The sequence below is a fragment of the Mesoplodon mirus genome (genome assembly GCF_964341445.2).
Source record: "Mesoplodon mirus genome assembly, chromosome: 19".
NCBI classification, from domain to species: domain Eukaryota; kingdom Metazoa; phylum Chordata; class Mammalia; order Artiodactyla; family Ziphiidae; genus Mesoplodon; species Mesoplodon mirus.
The window spans coordinates 18,994,702-19,020,263 of NC_138995.1; the positions used below are offsets into that span (position 1 = coordinate 18,994,702).

Genomic DNA, 25,562 nt, shown 5'->3' on the forward strand with positions numbered 1-25,562 from the left:
AATCGTACCAATGTTTTCCTAGATCAGTTTCCCAAGGCAATAGAAATAAAATCAAAAATAAGCAAATGGGACCTAATCAAACTTATAAGCTTTTGCACATCAAAGGAAACCATAAGCAAAACAAAAAGACAACCTATGGAATGGGAGAAAATATTTGCAAATGATGGGACCAACAAGGGCTTAATTTCCAAAATATACAACCAGCACCTACAATTCAATAACAAAAAAACAAACCAATCGAAAAATGGTTAGGGTTTCCCTGGTGGTGCAGTGGTTAAGAATCCGCCTGCCAATGCAGGGGACACAGGTTCGAGCCCTGGTCCGGGAAGATCCCACATGCCACGGAGCAACTAAGCCCGTGTGCCACAACTACTGAGCCTGCGCTCTAGAGCCCATGAGCCACAACTACTGAAGCCCACATGCCTAGAGCCTGTGCTCCACAACAAGAGAAGCCACCGCAATGAGAAGCTGGCACACCACAACGAAGAGTAGCCCCCGCTCACCACAACTAGAGAAAGCCCGCGTGCAGCAACGAAGACCCAACGCAGCCAAAAATAAATAAACTTTAAAAAAAAGAAAGAAAAATGGTTAGAAGACCTAAATAGACATTTCTCCTAAAAAGACATACAGATGGCCAATAGGCACTTGAGAAGATGCTCATCATCGCTAATTACCAGAAAAATGCAAATCAAAACAGTGAGGTACCACCTCACACCAGTCAGAATGGCCATAATTAAAAAACTGACAGGGCTTCCCTGGTGGCACAGTGGTTGAGAGTCCGCCTGCCGATGCAGGGGACACGGGTTCGTGCCCCAGTCCGGGAAGATCCCACATGCCACGGAGCGGCTGGGCCCGTGAGCCATGGCCGCTGAGCCTGCGCGTCCGGAGCCTGTGCTCCGCAACGGGAGAGGCCACAACAGTGAGAGGCCCGCATACCGCAAAAAAAAAAAAAAAGGACAAATAAATAAATGCTGGAGAGGGTGTGGAGAAAAGGGAAACTCTCTTACACTGTTGGGAGGAATGTAAATTGGTGCGGCCACTATGGAAAACAGTATGGAGGTTCCTCAAGAAACTAAAAATAGAGTTGCCATATGATCCAGCAATCCCACTCCTGGGCATATACCCAGAAAAAAACTATAATTCAAAAAGATACATGCACCCCTATGTTCACAGCAGCACTATTTACAACAGGCAAGACATGGAAACAACCTAAATGTCCATCAACAGATGAATGGATAAAGATGATGTGGGGGTGGGGGGTGGGGGTGTGTGCGTGTGTGTGTGTATGGAATGGAATATTACTCAGCCATTAAAATAATGCCATTTGCAGCAACATGGATGGACCTAGAGATTACCATACTAAGTAAAGTTAAGTCAGAGAAAGACAAATACCATATGATATCACTTATATGTGGAATCTAAAATACGACACAAGTGAACATATCTACAAAACAAAAACAGACTCACAAATATAGAGAATGGACTTGTGGTTGCCAAGGGGTGGGGGGGAGGGAAGAATTGGGAGTCTAGGATTAGCAGATGCAAACTACTGTATATAGAATGGATAAACAACAAGATCGTACTGTATAGCACAGGGAACTATATTCACTATCCTGTGATACATCATAATGGAAAAGAATATGAAGAAGAATATATATGTGTAACTGAGTCACTTTGCTGTTCAGCAGAAATTAAACACAACACTGTAAATCAACTATACTTCAGTAAAATTTAAAAAAACAAAACAAAACCCTGAACACGGACCTCTGCAACCTTAGGGGGAACCACACGATTCTGCTTTCTGAAAAAGGAGAACTGGCACTTCCCTTGTGGCGCAGTGGCTAAGAATCTGCCTGCCAATGCAGGGGACATGGGTTCAAGCCCTGGTCCGGGAAGATCCCACATGCTGCCGAGCAACTAAGCCCATGCGCCACAACTACTGAGCCTGCGCTCTACAGCCTGCGTGCTGCAACTACTGAGCCCACATGCTGCAACTACTGAAGTCCGCGTGCCTAGAGCCCATGCTCTGCAACAAGAGAAGCCACCGCAATGAGAAGCCCACGCACCACGACGAAGAGTAGCCCCCACTTGCCACAACTAGAGAAAGCCTGCATGCAGCAACAAAGACCCAATGCAGCCAAAAATAAATAAATAAATAAATATTTAGAAAATTAAAACAGGGAAACTGACACAAGACCCAGCAATTTCATTTTCAGAAATAATTCTACAAAACCACTTCTACAGGTACACAAAGATATATTTGCAAAAGAAAGCTCATGGAACCATTCTTTATAACAATGAGAAAAAGGAAACAACCCAAATATTCATCAGGAAGGAAATAATTAAATAAACTAAGATACATTCACATAATGGAATGCTCTGCAGCTGTTGAAATGAATGAGGTAAATCCATATATATTGACAAAGAAAGAAAGATACCCATCAGTTTGAGTGGCTTTGTACTGGTATCCATGTCTGTGATGTACCAAGGAGTTTAAAACAGTTTGTGGGGCTTCCCTGGTGGTGCAGTGGTTGAGAGTCCACCTGCCGATGCAGGGGACACGGGTTCGTGCCCCGGTCTGGGAAGATCCCACATGCCGTGGAGCGGCCGGGCCTGTGAGCCATGGCCACTGAGCCTGCGCGTCCGGAGCCTGTGCTCCGCAACGGGAGAGGCCACAACAGTGAAAGGCCCGCGTACCGCAAAAAAAAAAAAAAAAAGACAGTTTGTGAAGGGACTTCCCCAGTGGTCCAGTGGTTAAACTCTGCGCTTCCACTGCAGGGGGGCAGGGGTTCAATCCCTGGTCGGGGTAGTTCCGCATGCCGCGTATTGCAGCCAAAAAAAAAAAAGAATATGTGAAGTATATGTCTAACGAGAAATTTCTAAACAGGTATAGACATATACATGGGAAAAAAATATCCTGGAAAGGTAAAAGAGAAACTGTTGACAGTGACTGCCTCTAGGGTGTGGGAATGTGGGGGGAACAGGTGGAAGGAAGGGAGACTCTTACTTCTCACGTTACATACTTCTGTGCTATTGCTATATTTTAAAGTCATCACCACATATTATATTTTTAAAGTTAAAAAATACATATTGTAGAAATGTATAGACTAGTATATACATAAGAAAAAAGCTGGGGGAATATACACCAAATTATTATACCAAATATACACCAAATTATTTTTTAAATGATTAGTGTTGGGCTTCCCTGGTGGTGCAGTGGTTGAGAGTCCGCCTGCCTTTGCAGGGGACGCAGGTTCGTGCCCCGGTCCGGGAGGATCCCACATGCCGGAGGAGCGGCTGGGCCCGTGAGCCATGGCCGCTGAGCCTGCGCGTCCGGAGCCTGTGCTCCACAACGGGAGAGGCCACAGCAGTGACAGGCCCGCGTACCGCAAAAAAAAAAAAAAAAAAAAGATTAGTGTTTGTATCTAAAGACACAGTTCATTATTCACTTCCGTAATGTTTTAACTTTTAACACTATTTCATAATAAGAATTGTTATAACTTCTTTCTGGAATATAGTAACTCAGGACTCCACCTCTTAAGGACTCGATGCACCACTGCTCTACATGGTAATAATTGGTGAGCAGAGACTCCTGCTTTAGGGCTGAGAGAAGGAGAGTTCAACAGTTTGTCGTGTCCTCCTCATTCTATCCTGACCCTCAACTCCATCTGAGACATCCCACCCACTGCCCATCCCATCATCAGAAATACAGCCTCTGGCAATGTACCTGGGGTTCTCCTTCCAAAATCCCAAAGTTAAACCCATAAATATTTACTGAGCTCCTGCTGTGGGCCAGGAACTCTGCCAGGGGCTGTGACAGACAAAAAGAAGGCAGTTACAATCTCTGTTCTCAAGGAACTTACAGCCCAAATGGCTCCACACCAAGTGTCCCCTGATCCATTACTCTTATGATGCCCTGTGAGGCCACTTCAAGGCTGGCAGCCTGGAAGGGGTCCCTCTGCGATAATTTTCCTCTAGCAAACGAAAACAGCACATTTTTCTACTTTAGCATCACATGAGATGCCATGGCAACAGAGGGCTGTACCAAGAATTAGCTCAGTGATGACCTAGCCAACACAAATTGGCTTAATACTTACTGAGTAAGATTCCTGGAAGAAAAGAAAGTTCAAATAAATAAGTCTCTCTCCAGCTCTCAACAAGCGGAATTGTTTCCTTTCTTCCAGGGCTGTACTTCTCAAATTTTTCTCTGTGCACCCTGGGCCAATGGAGACAGCTGTTCTCAGCTATCTCAAAGCTTAAGGGTCAATACTTTGGCACACCTATAGCCAATTCACATCACACAGTTAGGAAGCACTGGAGAGGATCAAAGTTGCCCAAATAGGGCTTCCCTGGTGGCGCAGTGGTTGAGAGTCCGCCTGCCGATGCAGGGGACACGGGTTCATGCCCCACTCCGGAAGGATCCCACATGCCGCGGAGCGGCTGGGCCCGTGAGCCATGGCCGCTGGGCCTGCGCATCCGGAGCCTGTGCTCCGCAATGGAAGAGGCCACAACAGTGAGAGGCCCGCGTACTGCCAAAAAAAAAAAAAAAAAAAAAAAAGTTGCCCAAGTAACATGCTCACACTTATAAAGTAAAAACAGACGGCTAAACCGAAGTCTCACTCACTTAACAATGAACTTGTGAGTGACAGAGAACCCCAGTACCTAGTTCAGATTTCACAGACACTAGGATTTTCTGGGGTATTCCATTCCAAGTGAGGCTCAGCTCTAGTTCGGTGTAAGAGGCAAACAGGTTTCCTGAAAGCTGCACTTTCTTTAGCTCATTTATACAACTTAACAAGAATTGCAATTAGACCTGGACAACGTACTTATTCAGCAAACCCGCCCTCCAGTGAGTCAGCAATCCACATCTTTTCTAGGGGAACAGCCAACTGCAACTGCCCTGAGTAGAAGCACAGTTTTGTCAGAGCTATCTCTGATGATCAGAAATTACCTCAAGGAAATCACATAACATAAGGTAGCTTCCTACACAAGACTCAGTCTGAAGAGCAAACAGGCTTACTATGATGAGATCCCCTTTTGACATGGGATGAACTCTGGGAAGAACAGCCATTAGTAATAACAGTGGCTTCCATTTCCTAAGTTCCAACTGTGCTAAGCGTCTTATATGCATTCTCACTCCTCTCTGCAACCACATAAAGTAGGCATGATTATTCCTATTATGGGATGAGCAAACTAGGACTCAAAGACCCTCAAGATCTCATAAAAGTCAAGAACTGAATCAAAGTCTTTCTTATTCCAAACCCCATACTTCTAACCACCAAATCATCTTGCCTCCCCAGGATATGGGAAATGAGACTGCAACAGCGGTTGTGTGCTACAAGGCACAGCTGGCCCTTCCCACTGGACAAAGACACAACAGTTGTTTCCTGGAGTGATGACAAAGATTTTCAACTAAGGAGCATAGTCAAGTCACCTGGAGAGTTTTAAAAAAATACAGATTCCTACCAGATTCCAGATATTCTGCATCAAAATCTCCAAAAATGAGACTCTTGAATTTGTATTTTGAAAAACCACCCCAGGAGATTTTAGATCATCAGGTTGACAAGGCTGCACCACCTACCACATGCATACGTGTGAATGTGCAAACAGGACACTTGCATTTGCTGTGCTCATCTCAGGTCCTGGCCCCTGATATGTGCTCAGTAGTATAGCTGAATCTGTATCCATTCTTAAATCAGTAACCTATCACAGTTGACTCAGCTCCTACTTTATGCCAAGCACAGAGCCAGACACTGATATGCAGACAGAAGACACAATCCCCAGGCCAACCATCAGGTGACACAACACAATAAACTCCAACAGTAGTCACATGAATTGAAGTACAGAGGAGTCAATGGTTACATGTGAAGGGAGGCTTTTCCAAGGAAATTAAATCTAAGGTGGATTTTAAAGGACAGATGTAAATTTTCCAAACTGGTGGGTGGAGGTGGGGGTGGGGGGAAAGAAGAGTATTACAAAGTGAGAAAATTGTATATCTAAAGCAAAAGGGTGTTAAAACACAGAGCTAACGGCAGATGTACATACCCCCAACAACAAACTATGTAAGCAGGAGACAGAAGTGCCCAGGTGTTGACTTCGGGGTTATGCCAGATTATGAAGAGCCCTGAATGCCCTGCTATGAAGTTTGGCCTTTACCCTGCAGGTACCAACGAGCCCGTTTTAGGCAATGAAGCACTTATTCAGATTTTCAAGTGGGAACTATCACTTCACAGTTTCAGGAGAGGGAGTGAGCGTGGGGGAGCTGGGCTTCCCCTTATAAAAGCAGAGGGATAACTGGCTTACTAAGCAGGCGACCCGGCTGGACTCAGGTGTGATTTTCCCCAGCCTGAACAAGGAAGAGACTAGCTGCCCACCGACCCTGTCGTTCAGTAGCAAAAGAGGAGGTGTGGAGTAGGTGCCAGACACGAGAAGGTAATGAGGACAACCAGGTTGGTTCACCCTGACCGATGTCGACTGGTTGAACAGCTGGCAGGACAGCTGACCACGTCCAATTGGCCCCTGGGGCCTCAGAGACGGGCTACCCAGCGCAGCAGCATATTTCAAGGCCAGTCAAGCCTCGGACACCAGGGACCCCAAGCAGCCATCGCCTGGCCTGCTACCCACTCCCCCTAGGCCCCGGCGCAGCGGGCACAGGCCGAGGGCTCCGGGCTGGGCAGGGACGGGCCCAGTGCTCCAGGAAGAGACCGTGGCTGCAGCTCGTCAGCCCCTCCCGCCCATGGGGCCGTCGGTCCTGGCCGGGCCGCCTCACCTCGCGCGGGCGGCGGGCTCTTCGGCGTCTGGGCGACTGTGCTGACCCTCTCCGGGCCGCAGACACAGCCCCGGCCACCGCCACCGCCGCCGCCGCCATCCTCAGGCGTCAGCGTCGTGGCGTCATCACAGCGCGCGCTTGACGCCAAAACAAATCCGGGCCGCCCACGGGGCGGGGCAGGGGCGGACTCGAGAGGGCCGGGCTATGCGGTTGGCGGCTCTCCGAGCGTGGCTTGCCAATCAACGGCTTCAGGGCGGGGTCGGGCTCTCTCCCGGAGTAGGAGGTGAGTCTCTGTGTCGCTCCAAGTGTCTCGACCCTAGGTTTGGGGCAGGCACCGTGGGAAGTAGGGAGAAAGTTTCAAGATTCAGGTTGGGGGCAGGGCGCTTTATAGTGCGAGGTTGGGGGATTTCCATGGAGATCCAGAGGTTAAGACTCCGCACTCCTAATGCAGGGGCCACGGGTTCGATCCCTGGTGGGGAAACTAAGATCCCGCATGCCGCGGGGCGCGGCCAAAAATAAAATAACAATATAGTGCGTGGTTGGGGACGTAGTGCATTTCAGGAGGTTTCTGGAAGTGCCTCTGGAACTCCGCAAAGGATCGGTATAAATTTAATTAACAAATCTATTTTTTTTAAACTGAAATTAAAATAATTCAGGCACTCAGATATGTTGAATTTGACCTCCATCACAGCGGAGGTGCAAATGGTTAACTTGAGAATAGGTGAAATTAGTTGGGGGCCAACTTCAGAGTAACAGTTTAATTATTGTTGTTTTTATTGTTATTAAATTTAGTATATCCTGAGGCTGCAAAACAAGTAGATTAAAGAAAAATTGTTACCATTAACAGTTCCTCTATAGGGTCAGAATTATCTCACTTAACTTTACAATCAACCCAGATTCGGGGTGGAGATGGGGGGGAAATAAATGTCTCAAGTAATAAGGGGATTTTTTTTCCTTCTTTAATAATATTTTTATTACTTACCTTATATTTACTATTGGGGCGCAATCCACGTGCTTGGTGGAGTCTTTCACTGGGCAACCATAAAGAGCAGGGCTGGAGAACAATCCAGTTTCTTTCTTTAAGGCAACAGCAGTCTTCCCCAACTGGCTGTGACTCAATAGGGATCACCATAAGGGAAAGGTGGCGTAGTTCAGCAGGATTTGAACCTGCGCAGGGAAACACCAATGGATTTCTAGTCCATCACCTTAACCCCCCGGCCACAACTACTTTTGAATGATGATGGGATTGTAATCTCCATACATCTTCCTCATTGCAGTCTGTTCATTTCTTAAAATCTTTATTGAGCCCTTACTTCATACATGGAATTGTCTTTAACTGTATAAGCTAATGTTATACTTTAAACCTAAACATATATTAACACCAATAAAATATCACAGTCTGTTTTATGTAGTAGGGCTTCATAAAAGATTTTATTAAAAAAGAAAACTTGGGGGCCTCCCTGGTGGCGCAGTGGTTGAGAGTCCGCCTGCCGATGCAGGGGATACGGGTTCGTGCCCCGGTCTGGGAGGATCCCATATGCCGCGGAGCGGCTGGGCCCGTGAGCCATGGCCGCTGGGCCTGCGCGTCCGGAGCCTGTGCTCCGCAACGGGAGAGGCCACAACAGTGAGAGGCCCGCATACCGCAAAAAGAAAAAAAAAAAAAAAAAAGAAAACTTGGGCTTCCCTGGTGGCGCAGTGGTTGAGAGTCCGCCTGCCGATGCAGGGGACACGGCGCAGTGGTTGAGAGTCCACCTGCCGATGCAGGGGACACGGGTTCGTGCCCCGGTCTGGGAAGATCCCACATGCCGCGGAGTGGCTGGGCCCGTGAGCCATGGCCGCTGAGCCTGCGCGTCCGGAGCCTGTGCTCCGCAACGGGAGAGGCCACAACAGTGAGAGGCCCGCGTAACGCAAAAAAAAAAAAAAAAAAAGAAAACTTTAGGGACTTCTCTGGTGGTCCAGTGGTTAAGACTTCATGCTTCCACTGCAAGGGGCGTGGGTTCAATCCCTGGTCGGGGAACTAAAATCCCACAGGCCACTCAGCCAAAAATAAAATAAATAAAAATAAAAAAGAAAACTTAAAAAATTATTTCCATATGTCTAGTGTGATGCTTAAGGGAATGAACTTAGGGGCCAAGCAAACTTGGGATCATATCCCAGCTCTGACACTTCCACAGTTGTGTGAACTGAACTTAAGCAAGACATCTTCCCCTCCTTAAGCTTCATGTTTCTTATCTGTATAATGGGGATCATAATCTTGACCTCACAGTTATTGTGAGGGTTGAAAATAATATAGAATTCCACACAACACCTCTATTTTGCAGACATTCAGCAGATTAATTCAATAAATATTTATTGAGCCCTTGCTATGGAAGGTGCTAGCCTGGGCTCTGGTGAAGAACACGGGGGCCCTGAGATGAAGAGGTATATTGATGCAGAGGGGACTGGGCTCAGGATATCCAACTCCCAGATTCTCCCCTGAACAATAAGCTGTTCCATGTCTGCAGAACTGCAAACGTGAGAAGCACCATTATCATGATGCTCTGGCCTGGGCAGCTGTGTCTAGGGCCCAGTCCACTTGGCTCTCAGCCCACCCCTTTCCTGCAGCTCTGGGATAAAACACACAAAGCTCTTAAGCCCCTGGCCAGAGAGCAGATTCTGTCCCCAACCCCACCCCCCTGCACACACTCCAGGTCACTCAATTCCAGGAAAGAGCAGGGACTTAGGGGGCAAAAACCAGGGGAAAGTAGGTCACAGCAGGAGGATGGTAATCCCTTTGATGGCTGGCCAACACAATTGAGCCCCTGCTCCTGGAAGCAGCCTGCTCCTGGCCACCCACCAAGGGTGGCTCTAGGAAGACTTTTGGGGTTTGGAGCCCCAGCTCCAAATAGTATGCTCAGGTTAAGAGGGCTGCCCCAAGAAGACACATCCTCCATACTGAAGTCATTCTCAGTCCAAGCTTTTGCTGACTGTAACACTTCCTATGCAGGATTTAGCAATTCTGTTTTTCATTCCACGCACTCCCACAAGTACACTCTTTTTACCCAGCCTTAGGCTGGGTGCTAGAGACACAAAAAGGACACTTGGGGAATCCAGAGTGGGGAATTCTGACCTAGACCCAGACAGTAACAGTGAACCAGTGTTATCTGTACAGAGACAGAAGAAAGCCCAGGAGCTGTGTGGACCTGAAGGAGGCTTCTGATTCAGCTTGGAGTCAGGGTTAGGGAGGCGGTAGGTGATACTGAACAAGAAGTAGGAGTTCACCAGGAGGAAATGAGGAAGGTTATTCTGAGCACAGAGAACAGATGTACAAAGAATAAAAGGCTGGCCTTTCCTTCTGGAAGATACTGGTGATCAAAGGGGGTGGATCTGGGAGGGTTTTTTTCCTGAACCTTCTCCTTCAGGTGATGTGAGATGGGTAAGGAATGGCTGAGAGAGAGAAGTGGGGATAAAAATACAGGTGAATGAAGTACAGGAGAAAAAGACAGGGCAGAGAGTGAGTTAACTGAGGCATCTTAGCTAATTGGAATGGGAGGGTGTTTGGGAAGCGTTGCTGAAGTAGGGCTCCTACATGATAAAGTACGGTGGAGGTCTCTGGAGGCACCTGTCACCCTGGAGCCTAGTCAAGGGTCCTATCAGGCCTGATTCTGTCCTAGGGCCAACAACCTACCAGCATGGGCTGTAGTACAAACCTGGCCTGCCAAGTTCTGGACTCCCACCCCTCCTCCCCTCCCAGCTGATTACCTGGGCCCCTCTTGTAAAGCCCTCTCCAACTCAGCCCCACTTCTCCTCCACCATTTGTAAGTCTTGTATCCTTACCTCCTATCACCCTCTATCATGGTCCTTCTCTGAAACCTCCCCTTAACCCAAGGACTGACTGAGCAGGTAGCTCGCCCCTCTGTGCTACGACAGAGGGGGAGGTGAAGGAGTAGACTGAATAAAACGTCCTATATCGAAACATAGCTGGCTTACACAGGGCCCTATAGACAATGAAAAGGAGTCTAATATCAGGATCAGTTTTTCAATTTAGAAAATGGAGAATAAAGTGGAGGGAGTGAGAGTAGAAGCCAGTGAGGAGGCCATGGCAGTGCCCACACAAGTCGCGGGGTGATGGCTTGGAAGAGGGTCCTGGCAGGGACAGTAGATGACTGATCAATAGAGGGTCTCACCCTCTCTGAGGCCTCCTCCTTCCCTCAGGATTCTGCCTGTTCTGATTCTGGCTTTTCTTCTCACCATGATGAACTGGGGCTCCTCACACATCACACACTCATCTGTGCTTCCAGAAAGCCTTCTGGGATTGTTCTGACCTCACACTGCACACATCTTCTCAAAGAACAAGCTTGTGGAGAGCGTGAGGCCAGAGGAACCCTCATTGTGACCCCAATTTCTGCAGCTCCAGGTCACCTCAGGTACTTGAATGTGGACTCCAATGGGGGCTCCCCACCTTCTGGAACAGGCTCCCCTCAGATGAATCAGGACCCCAGAGAAGGAGAGGAAAGGGTACTTAATCTGAACTCTGTCTTGAAGGCTAAGGTGGTAGTTCAGCAGAGGGAGGAGGAGGTGAGATGGACAGGAGCCTGGAAACTGGAAAGAACCTGGGGAGGGGGGTGGTGGACTGGCTGAGGGTGGGGGTGCCGACCCTCTATCACCTCACATGGCCCCTAGGGGCCAGGACAGGAGGGGCAGGTAGGGCTAGGAATGCCAGCCCGGGAGAACAGAGAAAGATGTGCATTCCCACACATCTTGGGTCACCACCAGAAGTCTTGGAACCTGCTGGCAATGGAAAGCTCTGCACTGCCCCTGGGAAATGAGTGTTTGTGAAGAGAAAGACTGAGTCCCCTATGGTGGTCTTCAGCCCGCCCATCTCGTCCTGGGGATCAGCTTCTTGAGGCCTCCCCCCCAGCCAGGTGGGCCGCAGTGGAAAGAAAGGAAGGAGTTTGGTACAAATATAAATACCTTTAATGAAAGCCGAGCGCCTTCTGAGGAGCCACGACGACAGCCACGGGGTGGGGAGGTGGGGGGGCGGGGCGTGCTGCTACCCAGCCAGACCGGCTAGGCCAGAGGACCCAGGAGGCGGGCGAGTGCCAAAGCAGCCGCCAGCAGAGGGGGCTCGGGGGCCAGAGTGGGTGCTGGCGCTGTCGCCCGCAGCGTCTCCTGGTTGGTCTCTGGGCCCGCCCCGTGGTCCTGAAGGCGTACAGGGGTGCCGCACAGAGTGTGCAAATTATCTGGGTGTGGGGCCCGGCGAGCTTCTTGCTGTAGTGACTCCCACACGGCGGCGGCCTCCTCGGGGCAGCCCAACAGGACTCGCGAGGCACAGGTGTGGAAATCATTCCAAGACCTGTCAAGGGTGTGGGGTTAAGGGAATTAGGTGGGGCAGGGGGCTTTGGAATGGGAGGTAAGAGGTTCAGACCCCAAGGGTGTGGGGTTGGGTTGCTGCCCTCACGCCTGCCCGTACCTGCAGACGCTCTCCAGTTCACCTCCGCGGCCCATGCCGTCCCCCAGGCGGATGAGACACTCAGCAAAGCCCTGGTATATGGTGTCACAGCGGCCTGGGACCGCTGTGGTTGCTGCCAGGGGAGATACAAGGACTGGGGGTGGGGGTGGAGAATAGTTGATAGGATGAGGCGGTGTGCCCTCACCATCCCCCCCCACCCCCCGCCGCCAAACCCCAGGGGCTTGTTTACCAGGGAGCGTTCTGGGGACGTGACTCAGCGTGAAAGCGGTGCCCCAGGGAACTAAGGGGCACATCTGGGGACCACCTGCCTCTGCCCACTTCTAGGCAGACCTGGACAGGATAGGTGGGGATGGGGGAAGGAGAAGCCTCGTCCCAGGGGTTGGCTCTTCTTCCGAGCTTCTGGGTCCCAGGTCAGGTGAGAATGGTCCAAATGAAGGAGTACGGACATGGTGAAAGGAGGCAGGTCCCCTGGCAACGTCCAGCTTCTCTGCAGCCTAGACAATCTTTGTTTGGCCTTTCCATCCCCTCCCCAGAGACAGGTGTTTTCTGACGGGTAGGGCAGAATAGAGGGGGTTGGGATCCAGGTTCGACCCTAAGAGAGGACCTCAAAGATCCCACGGTTGGTCTGGGAGTACCACAAGAGGTCAAGTCTCCCCTTATCAGGATGGGGACTGTGGAATTTGGGGGCTCTTCCCTCTGAAACTAGGGTTCAGTTCCCACCCTCACTTTACATCCTGAAGCCACTGGCCTCCCTGGAGCCCTCTCACCTCCTCTCCACCCTGACTCTCAGCGCTCAGGAAGGCTGTGCCTCAGCTCCCACACAACCTACACCCAGCTGGGGAGGGGGTGTGTGGACTGGGCTGGGTCCAGCACACCGGCACTCACCAAGGGGCGGCAGCAGCAGCAGCAACAGCCCCAGTGCACAGGGCAGTTGCCAGCGGTGACAGAAGCGGCAGCACATCGTCCCCAGGCTGGGAGCCTAGTGCCAGAGCTAGCAGCTTGGAGTGCAGCCCTTCGGCCCAGCCCCCAGAAGGAGGAACTGTGATTGGATGGGGGGTGAGGGTGGAGCTCAAACCAGCCAGCAGCCCCGCCTCCCAGTTCAGATAGGCAAAGAAGGGAGGGACTCCAGAGAGGAGAACCCAGGGGCACGGGGTGGTGCTGAGCTGATCCCAGGGCCCTTGCCTTGCCTCAGAGATGGAGAGCGGAGATCTGGGAAGGCAGTTGGGCAGATGAGGGTGGGTGTCCAGGACCCTGGGGTGGGTTGGCCTAGACAGAGCTCCAGGAGAGGGGGCAGGTAACAAAGGGCAGTTATCAAAGTCATGCCAAAGACATACGAAAAGCACACACATACTCCATTTTATTCCAAAAGCATTTAATTGAATTTCTCAATGTTTTTCAAAAACAAAAAGAACCAAACTGGTGGTAAAAAGGAACATGGAAAATTCAACTAAAGTGGTGTCATAATCTCAGGGGTCATGCTCCAGGCATGGCAGAACCCAAGAAGGCACAGTACCCACCCTGGGCCCAGCCTAAACCTGCTGGCTACCACAACCTATAGACCATAGCCAGTGCTATCCCCATCAAACACGCCAGAGGTGGGAGCCTGAGCAGGTAAAGGGCAGACATGACCCTGCTTTGGCCTAGGCCTGTCTGCTGACCTTCAGTGCCACCCCATCCTGGGCAAGGCAGGCTTAGCTAAGGGAGGCTGGGGGTCATAAGGCCGTGCAGCATGAGGCTGAGACGCCGGGCCGCTTTGCCAAGTGAGTTGTGTGGCTCCGCCTGCAGGAACTGGAAGAGCTTCTGGCGCACCTGGGCCATGACGGAGCCCATGTGGTCCCGAGTGATGGGGTCACTGTGGTCCAGGTGCATCACAGCCTCTTCCAGGTAGCTGAGGGTTTAGGAAAAGGACAGGCTACAGGTGACCTCCAGCAGAGAGGAGTGCCCCCTGGTGGCAGTGAGGCCCAGAGGCTGATAACGGAGGCCTCAAAGCCTGAGATGGGTGAGGACAGGGGATTGGTGGAGAAAATTAAGGAGGGGAGTCAGGCAGGAGTGGGAGTCTGCTTTGAACTGCTCCCCGCCCTTCACCACAGCCCTAGTCCCTGACTATGCCCACTCACCTGAGCTTGAGGTCAGTTCGAGTGCCAAGGTCAGAGGCCAGTTGCTGGATGAGTGAAAGGAGTACAGGCTGGGAGAGGGGGCAAGGTGGCTGCCCAAAAACCTGGCCTGGGTCCACAGTTTCACACACGTACAGCACCAGGTTCAGGTCGGCAGCTGTCAGGGCCTGAGTAGAGAACAGAGTTTATAGCTAATGTCAGGATGGAATGCCTGCTTGTCTGGCTATGTGGCCTGGGAGAGGATGACCAGAGTAGGGCATCCTGAGGGGGTTGCTTTGGGGCCCAGAGAGAGCACTGTAGGGCTGTGTTGTTACTCTAGGGAATCAGGAAAGGTTTCCTGAGAAGAGTAGTTCTGAAACAAGGTAGACTGAGGTAGGAAGGAAGGGATCCAGGGTCCAGACAGAGGGAAAAGCAAGGGAAATGCCCTAGAGGCCAAAGAGAACCAAAAAGAGTCTGCTGAGGCCAGACCACCCAAAGCCTGATGGGTAGAGTGGAATGTATGATGTGTGGGTCTTGTCAGGAGACTCCTGACTATCTGAGCTTAGTGCCCGGCTTACCTGCTGGAAGGCCTGATTGAGGTGGCCCTGCTGCAGCAGCTGCAGGATATGGGCTTGCTGGGCTTGGCAGTCGAGGTGGGTGGCAGGGACAGGTGTGCCAGCGGCTGAGCGCATGGCCTGCATGATGCTAGAGGTGACGGCAGCCTGCTGCTCCTTGAGTGCCACACTCACCTCACCCTTAACAATGCGCTGCACCTGTGCTAAAATTGCCTCTTGCAGGCTGCAAAGGCAAGTCAGGGAGATGAGGCTGACAGGCAGTTGGGTCTGACCCTTTCCAAACCCACCACCTAGCTCAGTGCCCCGCCCACACACCTGCCCACAGCCACGTGCAGTTGGTGCTGCACCTCAGCCCGAACGCTGCTGGACACAGTAGCCGCCATCTGCTCAGTGGCCCCCTGCAGTGTGCTGACCAGGCCCCGCAGCTGGGCCAGCACGGGCTCCCGCGCCTCCTGTTCTCGTGCCTTTCGGCTCTTCATGTGGCTCTCCAGCTGCTGCAAGTCTGAGAAGTGACCATGGGGGCCATGAGAGGGATGGTAGGGAGAAGATGATAGCCCTTCCCCTCTTGGGGCATATGACCCTACTCACATTCCTGCGTGCCCAGTCGGAAGCTATCATTGATCTGCTGGAACATGGCCTGGCAGCTCTTCTCGAAGGCGGGCAGTACCACGCTCTGGAAGGCTTCACGGTAGGCGGCCTGCATTGGCCCCTGTAACGTGTCTGCGGCTGCTCGGGCAATGGCATCTGTTAAGTTCTGGGGGTGGAAGAAGGGGCTGAGTTGAAAGCTGAGCCCAAGCCCACCAACCACCAACCTCCCTCATCTTGGGCCCCACAGCACCTTGGACTTCAGCAGCTTGGAGATATTCTCTTTCATGCTACCCTCCACGGCTGTGAGTTTGGTGGCCACCGAGTTGCTCAGTTGGCCTGCCACGGGCTCCAGACTCCTAGACACACCTGGGACAGGGTGAGGAGGAAAAGGTAGAGCCATGAGAGGAAGCTTGACAGGTAGGGGGCCCCACTCCCATCTGGCCCACCCAGAAGTCTCCATGCAAAACTCACATGGAGGAACCGTCTTCTTGATCTCATCCCGTATGCTGCGCTCCAGCCGCCCAGCCACAGCTGAAGATAGCGCTTGGGACAGCTGTTGCGTCAGCTGCTCCTGCAGCTGCCCACCACGCTGCTGTCCCTCGGCCAGTGCCCGCTCCAGTCGCCGCTCTGCATTTTAGCTAAGGAACAGGGCTGCAGCAGGTCCCATGTCCCTCCCTAGGCCAAGAATGCTGCTGCCGCCCCATGCTGCACCACTGCCCACAAGGATACGCTCCTGCTCGTGCCGTGACTCTAGGGCACGTTCTACGTGGCCCGTGACGGTGCTCTGCAGGCCTTCAAGTTGGGTGCACAGACGCTGTAGCAGCTCTTCTTGGCTGTGCCGAAGCTGCGCCAGCTCTCTCTGCTGTTGCCAAATTAGTGCTGGCCAGTCCTCAGGGGCCTCTGCCACCTGCCAGAACACCAACAGTCACATGATGCCCGCCCCGCCCATCCCCACACACCAGACCAGGGGAAGCCTTGGATCCTACCCCACCCCCACAGGCAGGAGTCCCAGAAGCAGAAAGGGTGTTTGCTCGCTCACCTGGTGCTCTGTGAGCCGGGATCCCACGGACGAATCCCTGCCATAGAGGAGAAGTGCCTCAGGCCACGTCAAGCAGGCAGCCTGAAGACCACCCCTCTCCCTGGCCCCAGGACCCGTCCTACCCGTCATCCTTTTTGCCCTTTCTCTTGAGCTTGGGTGAGGCCCGAGGGGATCCTTTGGTCTTCCAGTCCTTGGCAGGAAGACGTGGAGTGGGAACTTTGGTGCCAAAGCCCCCTGCAGCAGAGGCCAGGCTGGCCACCTCGTCATCATGGTCGCTGTGGGAAGGGCAGGGAGAGAAATAGGCACCTACCCACTTGTTGGCCCTCCCTGTGAGAGGAACAGTGCGGGGTGGTGCCTACCTTTGCTCGGCACTGGCGTCCTGACTGTCATGTTGCTGCAGCAGGTGATAAGGTGGTCGGTGAAAGGCCAGGCTCTTGTGCTTTTCCTGGAGGCCATTCCGGGGGCTGGGGGGACAGGCCAACTCAGCAGTGGATGACTCTATCTGAAGCCCCTACCATCAGCACATTTCCCCCTCCTAAGCTCCTCACCTCTCTGCCAGGCTGCTGCAGGTCTCACGAGTGATGTCTGGTGCCGTAGGCCAGACCTGACTGTCAGGGGCCGTGGCCTCCTGGGTCAAGGCTGCCTCCAGGAGGGAAGGGGTACTATGCCGATCCCCATCCCCAGGGCTTCCATCCAGGCTAAGCTGGGGGCCAAGCTCGGGTCCCGGCCGGGGCCGTGGAGACAGCAGGTGTAGTGCTGAAGCAGCTGAGGCCATACTGTCTGGCTCCAGGCCCTCCGGAGCGGAGGAGCCAAAGCCACGGGACAGCGCCTCAGATGCGATCTCAGGGATATCCTGGGACAGGGCAGTGGAAGCTGAGGAGATAACATCGGGGGAGCGGGTGCGGCTGGGGGACGCCTGGGGTAGCCCCAGGGGCTCCACTTCCTGCAGCTCCAGGGACAGTGTAGCGGCAGCAGTAGGCACCTGAGGTGGGCCAAAGGTGGGAACTTAGGGGGTGGGAAGTAGGACTGAAAGGAGTACAGAGACGAAGCGCTGGTGTGTGTAGTGATGAGAGATGGGACAGTGGGGAAGGGGGAGGAAGGTCAAAAATGGCCGCAGCCCAGGAGGAGAGGAGGTGGGGATGGAAAGGCTGAGGATCTGCCCTCCAGGGACACCGGGGACTGAGATACCCTCAGGGGAAACATGGACCACCTGAGGAAGAGCAGGACCAGAAGACAGGGTGCTGTGGGAGGAGACTGCCGCCAGCCTTCCCACTCCCATATACCTGCTACACTGCACTTCACACACACCCACACACGCACCTGCCCGGGCCCTTTGGGAGGCAATTTGTCGGCCGGACTTGGGAGCAGGCCAGGCAGGAGGCTACGTGGGCTTGCCTGCAGGCTGCTGCTGCTGCTCATTGTCAGACCACCATCCAGCTGTAGCTTGGGGCTCAAGGTCAGCTCCTCAGGTGGCCTGCTGGCAGGAAGGATGAAGTGTAAGCAGCCAGAGCATGGCATCGCCTGGCATCACCTGGCACCAGCCCCTGACGCGCCCTAACTCTGACCCGCATTTCACCTGGGCAAGGAGGGGTCCACGGCCGAAGTACTGCTCATGGCAGACACCGCTGTAAGAGAGGAACTGCTGCTGCTGCTGCTGCTGGGAGATGCAGCGATCTGGGGAGATGTGGAGAACGAGGGCTGTGGCTGTGGGGGGCACTCCCAGGGCCTCCCTCCCTGCGCCCCACACTCCTCCCACAGCATACCTGCTGCAGGGAGGTGCTAGGTGTCATGAAGGCGTCAGGTGTCATCAGCTTGGGCTTGGTCTCACTGCTCAGACTGAGGAAGTCGGCAGGTGCAGGCAGCTCCACGATGCGTCGGAGGTCAGGCTGGGAGCCGTGAGTGGCCGATCCCAAGCCCTCAGAAGCCAGTTCTGGTCGAGACTCTCCAAATGCTATGGGAAAAGCTGCCACTTGAGTCAGATCTCAGACCCCAGTCAGAACCTGCTTTCCTGTCACCCCCAACTCACCAAAGTCCTCATGGGCAGGGTGTGTGGGGAGCGGGACCACCACGTCAGGGTTCAGCTGTGGCTGGAAGCGGATCTGTACATCTTGCAATGCCCTGCAGGGAGAGCAGGGGGAGAATATGAGAGTCAGAGTCAGCAAGGTAGGGAGGGGCACAGACAGGGCACAGGCGGGCCTCCCCAGCACACTCACTTAGTGTGCACACAAAAGAGCTTGATGAGCACACCAGCTGCAGACTCCATGGCACCCGCTCCGTGGGTCCCATCTGCAAGGACAATGTGGACGACTAAGGCCCTGGCCCTCTGTGCCTCAGCACTCCTCTACATCCCAACACACATGCCTGACCCTGAGCAGCTCACCAGCCCCTAGGCTGTCATTCTCCTCCTCGGCTGGCAGCACCTCAGTGTGCCGCAGCCGGCAGCGACTTACAACCTGGATACCGAAGCTCAGCACAGGGTGGGTGAGCAGGAACTCAGAGATGGAGCTGAAGCAGGCACGGCCCTCCTCCTGGTTCTGCAGCAGTTCCATCACGTAGAGGACCTGCACAGGTAGCGAGTTCACAGCCGAGCTCAGGGGCTGGGAAGCTGTGGATGTGCCACACACACCCTTGTCCTCCCTGATGATATCAGCTCTGCCCAGAGTGTCCCCACTGCAGCCCACCTTCCGTTGCACATCGCTGAGAATCAGGTATTCTGCTGAGAGGTCCAGGCAAACCTTGAGGCTGGGGGGCACCCTCACTGGGCTGAAGATATCTGGGGAGAAGCTGGAGGGGGTGGCCACAAGGCAGGATGAATGAGACTGAGAGGGTGGAAGGAACCCAACCCTGCCCCTGCCCAGCCCCACAGCCCCTGCTTACCGAATGGTCTGCAGGCAGGTCCAGGACACCGTGCACCACATCTTCAGCTCCCGATTCTGGTCAGCGCCAGTAATGAGGAACCTCCAGAAAGGGACCCTGCAAAGCAACAAGGCACTGAGTGGCTGGCTGGGCCCCTGCTGGGAGCCCCAAGTGCAGCCCACCACCCTCCTGCCCGCCCACTCACTCACTCAGGATCCTGCTTCTTGTGGTTGTCACAGAACAGGAGGCAGGAGAGGGGCCTCCCATCGTGAGGTTTCCACTCGTGCAAACACCTGCAGGCAGGTATATGAGTGGCCTGAGTGGGTGATCTGATCTCCTACCTGGGGGAGCCCAGGCCCTCAGGCTCCGCCTTACCTTGGCTCATCCTGCCCCTCAATGTAAATCTGCCAGAACTTGACGAAGCCATCATGACTTGCAGTAGCCAGGACAGTCCCATCAGGTGAGAGGGCCCCTTCACTTAGACACTGGGAAGAACCCAAAAAGCCTTGCTTTGCCACCTGACTAGAGGTGGGAGCAAGTCCTCCTCCGGTGAGGATGGCAGTGAGCTAGGCTGACCCAAAGTGGATCTGCGTGTTTGTATGAAAGACAATGAATGGGGGCGGGATGCTGTAGAGAAGACCAGATCCATAGGGTGCATGGTTAGGTGTGAGGGCCACAGGAGACGGGTCCCTCTGTGCTCCAAGTTCCCATGGCAGAGTGCTAGAAAGCTATCTGGGCAGCTGTGGTAACAGGGAATAGATGAGGGACACAAAGGGGTGGGGAGAGGAGGGCAGGAAAGGCAGTCAATTCCAGGCTTACTGTGCTGTGGCCTTTTACCACGATGAAGCCCTGCTTGATCTGGCTGACATCCACGGGCCAGGTACTGTGGTTGGAGCGGAGCATGTCCAGGTCCCATACCTCAGCCTGGCAGGTACAGGGAGGTGAGCATTCAGCCCATGACCACACCATTGCTACTTGGTCCCCTCCTCTCCCCCCATGCCCAGCCCCCTCACCCGGTCCTCATGCAACAGGGCCACCGTTGGGCTGCCCTCCTCACAGCAGTCCTCACTCTCTTCGGGGATGAAGGGGCACCAGATGATCCTGCGGAAGTGGTTCAGTGGAGTGCCCTCTGGCTGTCGGATATGGACCAAGATCTCTTCTCTGAGCAGGGTGTTAAGGGCTAGGCAGGTGGATAATGAGGTATGTCTGGCAGACCCAGCTCCGCCCACTTTTCTTCAGTCCCCCATCCCACCCTGGGAAAGGATACTGAATTTTGCCATTAACCAGGGCCAAGCGCCACACAAACAGGTTGCCTGCCTCATCCAGGCAGGCCAGCTGTGGGGAATTGAGGTGTGCAAAGGCCAGATCAGCCACGCTGCCTGTGAAGCCTTTGAGCAGGGTCCTCTCTGAAGTGCTGACACTGATCACCCGTACCATCGCTGAGCCGTTGTTGGCAGCTAGAATCAGGAGAGAGGTAGGCCATGAATAGGTATCTAGGCCCAGGCAGCAGCAGAGAAACCCTGCCCTTGCCTGCCTCTCTGCCACTACCAGTCTCAATCTCTGTTTTCTCACTCGGCTCCAGAAGGCCTGGCAGAGCTGGGGCCAGCACAGACAAGCCTGCCATTATACCTCTACGGTCTGAGTGGGCAGAGTGACCGGACAGTAGAGCTGCATCTCTGGGTTACTGCATCTAGCAGTAACTAGCAGAACACCTCCCTCCTCCGTACTGTGCCTGCTCACCCCGAATAGCATAGGCCAAGAAAGAGTTGGACACAGCGATCAGGTTGCCATAGTAGTATTTCTGCTCCCAGTCATACTTGGCGACGGGCTGGATTTTCACCTGAGAATCAAGAGTGAGGAAGGTCATAGAAGTCGAGGGCTGGGGCAGCTTTCCTGGAGCTGAGGTAGCCCCCAGCATGCCTGGGGACAGTAGAGGCCATATGCACAGGCCCAGCCACCCATTCACAACTCTTGGGGCCAGATTCCCACAGAGACTTGGCAGCCAACCCTGGCTTCCTGAGACTGGGATACACTACCTGTCTGTCAGGATAGTCCCCATAGGTACTGGCAGCATGGAATGGGGGAGGGACAGCCTAAGTGTGCCCCATCCATTATACATGCCATGACATCCTGGTGCCCACCTTGTTGCTCCCCCGTGCCTTGCTCGAGATGCTAGAGTCACTGCTGGCCACAATCTCCACCTCCTTGGCCAAAATCCCGATGCAGGTGGAACTGTCGTCTCCTAAGAGGCAGCTGGGGGGAGGGGTGCACAGCGTGACTCTTGTCCACCCAAAGTCTCAATGGGCAGGGTTGTGGGGAGAAGATACAGACAGTCTGGTGAAAGTGTAAAGTCCCAGATGCCCAACTCTGCCTGGTTCACTGGTCCCCAAACCTACAGCTTCCCTTGCTCACCTCCCTCCTTGGGAATGGCCCTACTTCCATGCTAAATCAGGTGCCCAAACTTCAGATCCAGGCCAAGCCCTTGAGCTTGTCGTTGCCCCTCATCCTAGTGCAAACTCAGTGTGCTTAAGTGTTCCACCCCAGGTCATCTAGTGGGGAAGCAGCAGAGGCTGCTGGACCCTCTCCCCTCACCTTATGCCTTTAGTTCACAAATGCCTCAAAGACCCCATCACCACCACTGCCATCTCCCAGACACTCACATGACCTGCTTTTCCTGCAGGTTAATAGGTGGCATGGCTCGGAGGCCAGGCTTGTTTGTTGAAGTACCATCACCTGAGCAGAGGGGGTCTGGGACCAGGAGCCCATTGAGATCTCCATTGTAGGCATTAGATGGTCGCTGGCTCTCTGCACTGGGACCTAGAGACAGAAAGGGCCACTCTGATGAAGTTATTCCACCTGCCCACTGGCCTCTCCTCCTGCAGAGCTTCACTCAAGAACCATGAGGTGCTCTAGGAACACTCAACAAGGCTTGTCAGTGGGGAGGAGGGCCCTTTGTTCAACCTTTATTCCATAAACACTGATGGTGAACCCAATGCATGCTAGGACCAAGGATGAGCATGAGGCTCTTCTACCCGGGGGAAGGGTATAAGAATGCTCTGAGTCCAATTAATACTCAGGCCTGGGTCAGTACAGAGGGACTCTGTGTACTTGAAGGAGGGCATGGGAAGGGTCAGGACAGACTTTACAGACGAGGTGCCATCAGAGCCAGCGTGGCTAGAACACACAAACATGGGAAGGATGGAGGGAAAACAAGGCTGCAGAGGTCTCAGGTATGAGGCTAGGGTGCTTAGATTTTCCCTGTGGTAATGAGAGCCACAAAAGTTTTAAATGGGAAAGTGACATGATCTGCTATGGCCAGAGGACTGACTGCTCTAAAGTAGCATGCAGGATAGTTGAGAATCCAGGTGAGAGATACCAGGGCCTACACCAAAGTAGCGGAGGGGTTGGAGAAGAGAGGGTGGGCTTCTAAGGCATGGAAAGACATGATAAGATGTGGAAGTAAGAAAGGAAGGAGACTGCCTGACACGGAAATGGCTCAGAAGAAGCCACCCTGGAGGAATGGACATGAAGGAGTTGGACAAAGAGTAGAGAAATTATGGGGTAGGGTGTGTAATCAGGAAAGACAGCTTTTCAGTTGTTTACCATTGGCCGTGTTTCAAGCACCCTCATAGGTTCAGACACTACTCCAAAACTCCCAGGTAGCAAGGAGAGTAGGGCCTCATATTCAAGGAATATGACAAGTTTCTAGTCACAAAACTGCCTGAGGTCTCACATGGTCCTCCAGTGAGAGGAGACAAGCAAGGGCTACTTGGCAAACAGGGGAATCAAGTACCAATCAATAAGCAAAGAGTTAAGAGGAAAGACTGCAGGCCACCTCACTTGCATCAGAGCCACCTTAGCTGCTCAGGGGTACGCTGACCACTCTCCCTTCCAGGCAGGCTACCATGAGGACAAACAAACAAGCTACACGTTACCCATGCCAGGCTCTACCAAACCTTTGTGAAGACTAGTCTGCTAGCAGCTAATAAGCATGAGAGGGCAAGGCCAAGCTCATGAGTCCAGGGAGCACACACTCCAGGCCTGGGGAAAAGGGCTTGGTGGTTCCAGGCAGCAGATAGATTTTCTCAGAGATTAGAGGTTAGCTAAACCCAGGAGTGAGCACCAGTGCCTGCTTCCAAAGGGAGCCAGTTTGGGCCTTCCAGCAGATTTCAGAACAGGGTCTGAGGAAACACCAATTCTCAGCTCTGGCCACTGCATATCCACACCACCATTACCAGCCAGTCTCTCAACCACTACAACATTTCACAGGTCCCTGAACCTGCCATGAATCTTTGGTACTTTCACATATGCTATTTCCTCTTTGCAGAATGTCTTTCCTGACACCCAAGCCCCTCTGCATATTACAAGACCTAGCCTAAACATTGCTCTTCTCTCAGATCTGTTCTCAGGCATTCCCCAGCCCCCACCCCACCCAACCTATCCCCATCACAGTGCCAAACACTTCTCTCTTTCAATGAGAATAGCGTTGTATTACACCTTGTTAGTTCTGTGTCCTAGGAGCTCACTGAGGGCAGGAGCAGCTTTGAGGTACCACTGCAAACCCAAGAAAAGTTTAAACGAATGGACGTAAACTAGGGCTTGCAGATGTTTGTAGCCTAATCCAATCAGGACTGTGCAGTCTGTGATTTGCCTTAAACCCAAAGAGGACACGGAATTGGGGGTGGTCACCTTCCTCCTGAAAATCAGTTTCAGAATCGCATGCCTAGAGTCTGTATTCCAGAAGGAAGGGCAAGTTGCATAGGGAGATCAGCGGCTCTTCAGCACAGCGCCTAGGTCTAGATCCAGAACTCCGCATACAGAGCCCAGACTAGGCCTCTGAACTATGGCAAAAGGGTAGGGAACCCGGGCCAGTCCCAGGAACACTAGAGACGTTGCGGCCAGGACACCTGGTGGGCTCTGCGAATTCAGAGAAGGTGCCTCACCTTCAGCCGAGACGCTGAAGGACGAGGCAGAACGGCCCGGCTCCGGGATGGGGAAGGATCGCACCCAGGGGTCTGCGCCCTTCAGCAAGCACGCTCAGGGATCTGCCGCTCCGACACTCGTCTGCCCTCACCAGCCGGGAGGATGCAGAGCCGGTCCTGAGTGACCCGAGGGCCATGAGGGTGGCCGAGGCCCGCACCGCCCTTCTGCCCGCTCACCAAGGACCCACCCCCACCGTTCCGGCTCACCCCCCGCGGGCCGGTCCAGCTTGAGGATGTCCCGCAGGTGCTGCGTGGCGTCCTCGATGTCGATGCTCGCGCAGGAGGCCATGGGCCCAGCCGCGGGCACCGGGTCCGCGCCGCGTTCGTTCGCCGCCGCCGCGCACCGTCCAGCTGAGCACAACCCCGCCAGGACCAGACAGTGGGACCAGTCACTACACTCGGTCCACCCAAAGCTCGCAAACCGCCGCCCGCGCCGCGTCCCTGAGCCCCGCCAACCCCACCAACCGCCTCCACTTCCGGCCCGCCCCAGACTCGGCTCCCGGAACCTGAGCGGAGCGGAGAAGAAAGGTTCCGGGCTGGGGGTCGGACGCTTCGCCCCTCCCGAAGCCCGCCCCTACCGCGGTCCTGCCCCTGCGCTAGTAGGGTCTGGGGAGTTCCTCGAGGCTGAGGCTGAGGCAGAGCAAATGTCCACCTACTGGACCGCCCAAAGCGCCCTACTTGCCTCAGGATATCCCGCCCGGTCCATGTCCACTCCCAAAGCATGGGCTCATGGTGGGCCTAGGACCGGGTCAATTTGGTTGCCCAAGCTGAATCCCTCAGATGCCCCAGGAACAAGCTAAATTGGCAGGAGCCTTGGTTTTCCCTTTGGGAAGTGGGTCAATGTAACCCAAGACCTGAGGGGACCCGTGAAGTCACGGACCCAAGAATTGCAAGGGCAGAGGAGATGGTCCCACCACAAACATCACATTGTTCCCTAATGTCTCCCAGCATCCCCCTGCATGACCTGGCACCGTCAGGCAAAAAGAAAGGAACCATAGTTTACAAACACCTCTTTATTGCAGACATTTCAGGCACAGGTACATGGAAAAGCTGTATTGCAGATTTTATACAGGGTGGTTTAAGAGGCAGCAGGTTTCTACCTCTCTCCCCAACCTCCACCCCCCAAATACACAGCAGCCAAGAAATCAGCCCCATTGAAATCTCCTGAGTATGCTGTCCTTTCAAACAGCACATCATTCAGCCCAGTG

General features: G+C 53.6%; 3 protein-coding genes across 6 annotated transcripts in view; all 3 read right to left on the bottom strand.

Moving 5' to 3' along the window:
* PSKH1 (protein serine kinase H1) overlaps window positions 1-6,855 on the bottom strand; it is a 36,813-nt gene extending 29,958 nt beyond the window's left edge. Inside the window, exon 1 of the mRNA XM_082606224.1 lies at window positions 6,770-6,855. The gene's annotated coding sequence lies outside the window, so the exon portion shown is untranslated. The remainder of the gene's footprint in view (window positions 1-6,769) is intronic.
* A 4,963-nt stretch (window positions 6,856-11,818) lies between these two features.
* NRN1L (neuritin 1 like) lies at window positions 11,819-13,182 on the bottom strand (the record flags this gene model as incomplete). Its single annotated transcript, XM_082605760.1, has 3 exons — window positions 11,819-12,104; window positions 12,222-12,354; window positions 13,107-13,182. The coding sequence occupies 3 exons, from the start codon at window positions 13,180-13,182 to the stop codon at window positions 11,819-11,821; spliced, it is 495 nt and encodes a 164-aa protein (XP_082461886.1).
* A 374-nt stretch (window positions 13,183-13,556) lies between these two features.
* On the bottom strand, window positions 13,557-24,828 carry EDC4 (enhancer of mRNA decapping 4). 4 transcript variants are annotated; one of them, XM_082607306.1, is made up of 29 exons: window positions 24,562-24,828; window positions 22,033-22,189; window positions 21,514-21,625; window positions 21,113-21,212; window positions 20,640-20,829; window positions 20,386-20,533; window positions 20,192-20,296; window positions 19,748-19,857; window positions 19,582-19,665; window positions 19,394-19,489; window positions 19,198-19,300; window positions 18,897-19,077; window positions 18,730-18,802; window positions 18,543-18,634; window positions 18,280-18,467; window positions 18,093-18,190; window positions 17,837-17,990; window positions 17,065-17,498; window positions 16,876-16,980; window positions 16,639-16,791; window positions 16,517-16,553; window positions 16,207-16,384; window positions 15,949-16,104; window positions 15,728-15,843; window positions 15,478-15,643; window positions 15,205-15,391; window positions 14,893-15,112; window positions 14,339-14,502; window positions 13,557-14,109 (listed from the first exon to the last, which is right to left on the bottom strand). In XM_082607306.1, the coding sequence occupies exons 1-29, from the start codon at window positions 24,641-24,643 to the stop codon at window positions 13,917-13,919; spliced, it is 4,182 nt and encodes a 1,393-aa protein (XP_082463432.1). In that variant the 5' UTR covers window positions 24,644-24,828; the 3' UTR covers window positions 13,557-13,916. The 4 variants fall into 4 exon arrangements, with proteins under 4 accessions (XP_082463432.1, XP_082463433.1, XP_082463431.1 ...); XM_082607307.1 differs by having other exon boundaries at window positions 17,837-17,993; XM_082607305.1 differs by having other exon boundaries at window positions 18,280-18,479.
* Window positions 24,829-25,562: the final 734 nt, after the last annotated feature.

Bases quoted from the DNA above. Each gene is read 5' to 3' on its own strand.
- EDC4 (XM_082607304.1), bottom strand. From the start codon at position 24,643: ATGGCCTCCTGCGCGAGCATCGACATCGAGGACGCCACGCAGCACCTG. The intron at 21,213-21,513 runs GTGGGCACCAGG...CTTGATTCTCAG, and splicing joins AGGCACGGGGGAGCAACAAG to GTGAAAATCCAGCCCGTCGC. The intron at 20,830-21,112 runs GTGAGCAGGCAC...TCCTGATTCTAG, and splicing joins CTTGGCCTATGCTATTCGGG to CTGCCAACAACGGCTCAGCG.